The 6,000-nt window shown below is 45.3% G+C and overlaps 1 protein-coding gene across 7 annotated transcripts in view; it reads left to right on the top strand.

Annotated features, from left to right (window-relative positions):
* The window catches only part of PTPN13 (protein tyrosine phosphatase, non-receptor type 13), a 227,927-nt gene that overhangs the window by 154,180 nt on the left and 67,747 nt on the right, over positions 1-6,000 (top strand). For all 7 annotated transcript variants that reach the window (XM_019552792.1, XM_019552791.1, XM_019552788.1 and 4 more), the window contains one exon: positions 5,372-5,594. In XM_019552792.1, coding sequence (XP_019408337.1) covers positions 5,372-5,594 — 223 coding nt within the window. The remainder of the gene's footprint in view (positions 1-5,371; positions 5,595-6,000) is intronic.

The following is a 6,000-nucleotide window of genomic DNA, read 5'->3' as shown; positions in this document are numbered from 1 at the left end:
GGGTGGGGGTGGGTATGGGGTTTGTGGGGGAGTGGGTGCCAGGAATGTGAGGGGAAGTGTGGGGTCTGTGTATGACAGTGCGAGACGGGTGTGGGTGCATATGTACGGTGGGGTGTGCGTGTGAGGCTCAGCCTATGAACACACACACATGCACTCTGCCCCTGCCTACACACACAAGCACAGTCCCTGCCAGCCCCTCCCCCCCACACTGTCCCTGCCTGAATATACACACACACTCATACACCCTGTGGGGGGCAGTAGGAGGTGCTCCTGTGCTGACTCACCCGCCTCACTGCACCTAACTACCTTCCAGGCTCTGAGTGCCTCTTTGGAGGTGCCTTACGTCCAGCCGACCCCCTTCCTGGAGCACTCCCGCAAGCCTGAGGGTAACACCGCCACCACCCAAAGTCTGGACTGATCTTGGACCTGTGCCCTCTGGGAAACGCAGGCCTAGTAGTCCTTGAGAGTACTTGACCCACTACAAGAACCTGGGGTGCTATCCTCAGTCTGAAGCACAAATATTGATCTCCCTTAGTCAGCCAAACCAAGGGGACCCCCAAGGCATAATCCAGGCCTTCTCCCAATAAGCCTACCATGCTAGGTACAAAGGAGAACTTTATTGGTTACAAGGAGTAGGTTTGGAATAGGGTACAGGGTAGAGCAACATCAGAGAAATCCCTTAGAGGAAACAGTGGCATGGTAGCCTTTGATTAAGCATCTGGGTTACTGCAAGCCATATATCTATTTAGCTCTCAAGTAGCTTACTCACAAATATCATCCAGAGGCAGGTGGAGATTCCCTCTGGAGACAGGCAGTTCATTGATCATCAGTTTTAAAAGAGAGAGCAAGTTTCAGATGGTCCAGCTGCTCTGAGAGTTCTCATCATGGCTGTTTCCCCCTCTTCCTGGGCAGTCCTTAACTTATGACCTTATGACATCATTTACTTGATCCAATGAAGGCCAGCGACTGTTGGCTGCCAGCCAACCAATTTGAAATGCATCACTGGTTGCTGGGTAGACTGGCAGGGTCTCTAGCCCCGTCCCAGTCATGATGACATTCCTTAGCACCCAGGTATGTGAGGCCAGTCACAGAGACAGAGGGAGCAGGTTTCCCCCTCCCTCTGGAATGTATCCAGCTCAGGTTACAACTCATGGTTACCTGTTCAACATCCTCATCAGTGATTTGGACAAGGAGGTAAAAAGTACCCTGTTCAAATTCGCAGACAATACTAAGATGTAGGTGTCGGGTCTGCGTGTATGGCAGTGTGAGGTGGGTGTGGGTGCGTGTGTATGGTAGGGTGTGCGTGTGGGACTCAATCTATGAGCACACACACACACACACTCTGCCTACACACACATACACTGTCCCTGCCTGCTTCCTATACTGTCCCTTCCTGTATACACACACAAATGCCCTTGCCTGCATTCACACACACACACTCCCTGCCTGCATTCACACACACGCATGCCCTGCCTGCATACACACACACACACACCTGCATACTGGTGTGACCCTGTGCTCCCCAGTCCAGTGATTCAGCTGGCAGCCACATGGTGCTGGAACAGGGCGAGGGCGGGAAGGGAATGAAATGGCCGTGGGTGGGCGGGGCTGGGCTGTTCAGTCTTGCTGAGGCTCCCCCTGGGCCCTACTGCCCCTGCACTTGTCAGCTTTCACAGGCTGCTGGGGAAGATAAATATTAATTTTCTAAATTTTTTAGGGGTTCCATGAGTCAGAATGGTCTGGTGGGCCGGATCGAGCCCATGGGCTATATTTTGCCTGCCCCTGGCTTATAGCATAATGACATTACAGTATAATGACTTATGCAGTTTAGTATCAAAGGGCATAGTTCCCTGTTGACTTCACAATATCCAGAGATTTCATCTGCATACAAACATGCTATATTTTTTTCTCCATTAAATTTACTGCCCTTGGTGTACGCCTGTTGGGGCAGCCTGTTGAATTACCTATGCAGTAGTTGTAACAGCTCAGCTTTGTAGTAATTGTTGGGAGTATGGAAAGCTACAGCTAGTGCCAAAAGAACAATACGGTTGCTCAGCTTTGTCAGACCATCAAGTGTGCTAGTTTGGTATACTCATATGATATCAGAGCCTATGAGCAATTCATCCATTTTATGAATACAGTTGAAGCCTTTTCATGTTCTACAGTTTTTACTGCTGTATTTCCTAAGCCAGTAATTCTCAACCAGGGTGCTGTGGCACTCTGGGATGCCTTGTGATCCTTACAAGGGTGATGGAGGGTACCATGCAATGTTAGTACCATTAGGTGTGCAAACACAAGATAAACCCAGAATTTCAAATAGGAATTCAATAGGAATTCATACTTCTAAAAGCATTCTGTAATGTTGTGGTCTTTCTGAGTTCCTTGCAATAGAAGAATTGCTCCATTATTTTTCTGTAGTCAAAAAACAAGTGAAAACTAAGAGTTGGCATTTTCTAAGGGGTGCCTTGAGTCTAAAAAGGTTGAGAACCACTGCCCTAAGCCTTTTGGAATGCTGTCAATACCATGGAAATGTGTATTCTCCCTCTGTGTCTATTCTCCTCTATTGTTTCATATTTTCTTCCTCCTTTATTTCTTCTTCCTTTTCCTTTCTAGGGGCAGCAACTGACATGGATCTACTCCTCCTCCTGTTACCTTTGTTTTCCAAGTATTTGATAGGTTCCACTTTCAGCTCTTCCCTTGCTCCTTGTGTGTCCTCCCTCAGTCAAATCTGCTCCTGATCTTCGCACCCCACTGTTCATTAGAGATTCCTTTATCCCTCCCTCTCCCCAGCTTCCTTCTCTGATCCATATTGGGTCATTTCTGGGTAAGTACATTAGGCAATGAGTTAAGTACCCATTTTTAAAGGTATTAGTCTTCCAGTGGACTGGTCACCCAGTAGAATTGGCTTAATAATTAACAGAATTATCCATGGAATCATAGACAAATTCAGGCTGACGCTGTGGCCTTAGACCATGTTGTTGAAGGGTAAGGGCACGTATTTTAGATAAGCTGCTACTTGGCATTTGCACAGAGCTTTTCATCTATTCATGATTCTTGACAAATGTTGATCATTAGTGTCATCTTTTCACAGACAGATGAATGGGTTCCTGGTCCTTAAATGTACTGGGTGAATCAGATCATTGCAAAACTAGGCCTGGTTTTCTATGTATAATCCATTCACCAAACTATGTATTTTAGCAGTTATGGCATGACACATCTGTACAGATGTTTCATGTATGGTTTATTCTGTTTAAGTGCATGGCCTTCAGACTGAAAATAGGCTATGTACATTAAACTCAATGTATACAGTGCTTGTTAACTACAGGAACAGCCTAGCTTAAGGTTGTTTTACCTCATTAAGACTTGTTACATTGTTTCCCAAAGTGCTTTAGCAGCCTTGAAAAGGGCACTTATTACAGTCAGTTTCATGAATTAGATACAGTACAGTTATGTTACAAAATAAACTTCCTTTGTGCTAACACTGTTTGCATCCTAGCTGATACGCTGTTAACCAAAGTTTGTTAAAATTTAAGATCTAGGCAACAAATTGGAACTGGTGTTATAGTTATGCATTTGTCCAGGATGCATATAGTGGAATTCACTGTACCCCTCTGCCTGGAAACAAGGAGGCAGGGAGGAGATGAGGGGGAAGAGTTCCCCCAAGATGGAGCAGAGCCTCCCCTGCTCTGGGGAGGGAGGAGTGGGGGGAAGAGCATCCCATAGAGCCCACCCTCCATCACAAGAAATGGGTGCGAAGGTGGGGGAAGAGTCCCTCCTGGGGCCAGGCAGCCTCATAGCGCCCCCTCCTCACCCCACCGCAGGGGAGGGTGGAGGAAGGAGAAGAGTTCCCCACCACCACCACCCAACAGAGACCCCCTCCCAGCCCCACATTGGTGGGGGAGAGGGAGGAAGGGAAAGAGTTCCCCTCTGGGGCCAGGCAGCCCTGTGTGTCTAGATTGCTCCCAGCTGTCAGGGGGCCACTAGGGCAGGCCTGCTGGAGCCTGGCAACCCCCACCCTTGTCAGCTCAGCTTCCCTGTGGAAGGCAGGGCTGCTCTAGCACCCCTGGGCTTCTGGCTTAAGCCACTGCAGGCATGTGCCAAATGTCTATCCACTTGCAAACCGGTTCACTCTCTGCAGGTTGGACTAACATGCAAAGACTGGATCAATTCAGGCTCAGGCTTTTTAATGTGTGTCCCTCGTCTTGGAGAGAGAGGTTCATTGTGCCCTGCCCCATCTGTGCATACCTACTCACATAGCAGTCACAGCAAACATTTTGCCTGCTCCAGAAACATGCAGAAATAGTCAAGGCTTGTTTTCCCAGCAGACGGCATAGATTGAGATGCTTTTCACATGTATCCTGGCTATAGTCCTAAATGCATATGTGGGAAGCGGACACAAAGGACAACTACTTTTTTTTCCTCATTTTCACGTAGAAAGAAAGCTTGAAAAATGTGCCTTCTCCACCAAAAAAAGAGGTGTTACTCCCTTCCTCCCCAGCTTGTTTTTGACTTCAGAGTATCTGTTCTTCCCTTTCTTTCTGGAGGATTCATGGGATGGCTAGAGAATGGCAATTGGACTTTCTCAGACCTCAGTTGTGGGATTGGGGTCATTGAGCTTTTCACAAAGACCCACTTTTCTCTAGTCTTTCTCTGGCTCTTGTATAAATAGGCATTACCAAAAGCAAACACAGAGCAAAGGATAAGATTGATTTATAGCATTTTAAAGGGCAAGACCTCTTTTGCAGCAAACTGAACAGGTGAAAATATTTAAAAATGCAGCAGTTCTGCAGGAATCTGAATGTATATTGCTTTAACGATAGTGGAATAATACAAAAGCAGTAACATTAAATTCCATCTAAGCAATTGATAAAGGCTTTTTTTACAGAATTATATTTTTAGGTATTAAAGGCTCCTGTTAAATACTGACATTAAGATTCTTGTTAAAATGTGATACTTAAAAAAAAAACTTACCCATGCCCCCTGCTGGAGAAGAGAAGTCTTACTTTTTCAAAGCATTCTTCCTTTTTCCTCTTTGGATTAATTGGGTTTATTGGTATTGTGTTTTTGTTAGACTGCAGCTGAGCACATATTCGCATACAAATAATTGACAGGCAGTGGTAGAGGCTCAGCACATTTTACGTGCTTTTTCTATTGATATATTTCTGTGGGATGTTTCAGTTTAAGAAAATTCTGCATTAACTCCTCTGGGCTGGAGTAAACACATGTTGTATGGAATTAATTTATTAGATTTCCTGTATTTCTGGTCTGTTTGCATGTATAGGTGTTTCTCCTGCACACCCATTCTCACAGAATCTTAGCATGTAAGAATATTTTAATTAAAATGGTATCTTCTCATTCTCTCCAACTACAGCAGGCAACATGAAACACACCTTGATGGCAACTTGATAAGCCAAGAAATGATGTTGAAGCGTCAAGAAGAGGAAATGGTGCAGCTACAAGCTAAAATGGCACTTAGGCAATCTCGACCTAGCCTCTATCCAGGAGATCCAGTTAGGTCATCAGTGCTTGACATCAGTAGAGATCCTCTGAGAGAGATTGCATTGGAAACAGCCATGACCCAAAGAAAACTAAGGGTAACTCTTTCTTAATTCATTTCAAGAACAGTATGGCGATTTATTTTGAAGGCTGAAATCAACTTTGTGGTGTTTAAGGTTTCAGAATCTTTCCCATTGATCAAGATTCTAAGTTGCAATACTGGAAAGAAATGTGAGATGGCTGTTTTTATCATTGGAGAAACAGCTCTCATCAGACAAACCAGTCTACCTGTTGTGTTGAGGAGTCCATAGGTATACATTCTAGTACAGTATCAAGAGAGGCATTTAGCTTAATGGGAGATGCTAAGCCAAAAAACAGATCCTTGCCTCTTAAATGTCAAAACTGTAAGCTTCTTCACTGCCACGTGTTGTAATGTGTACATTCTTAGAATGCGGTTTTCTCTGCTGTTTGTATCCATCTTTCACGTGGTCTCTAGGATGGATG

The sequence above is a fragment of the Crocodylus porosus genome, unplaced genomic scaffold (assembly GCF_001723895.1).
Source record: "Crocodylus porosus isolate Cpor-Errol unplaced genomic scaffold, CroPor_comp1, whole genome shotgun sequence".
Taxonomy (NCBI): Eukaryota; Metazoa; Chordata; order Crocodylia; family Crocodylidae; genus Crocodylus; species Crocodylus porosus.
This window is presented reverse-complemented; position numbering and strand designations above follow the sequence as displayed.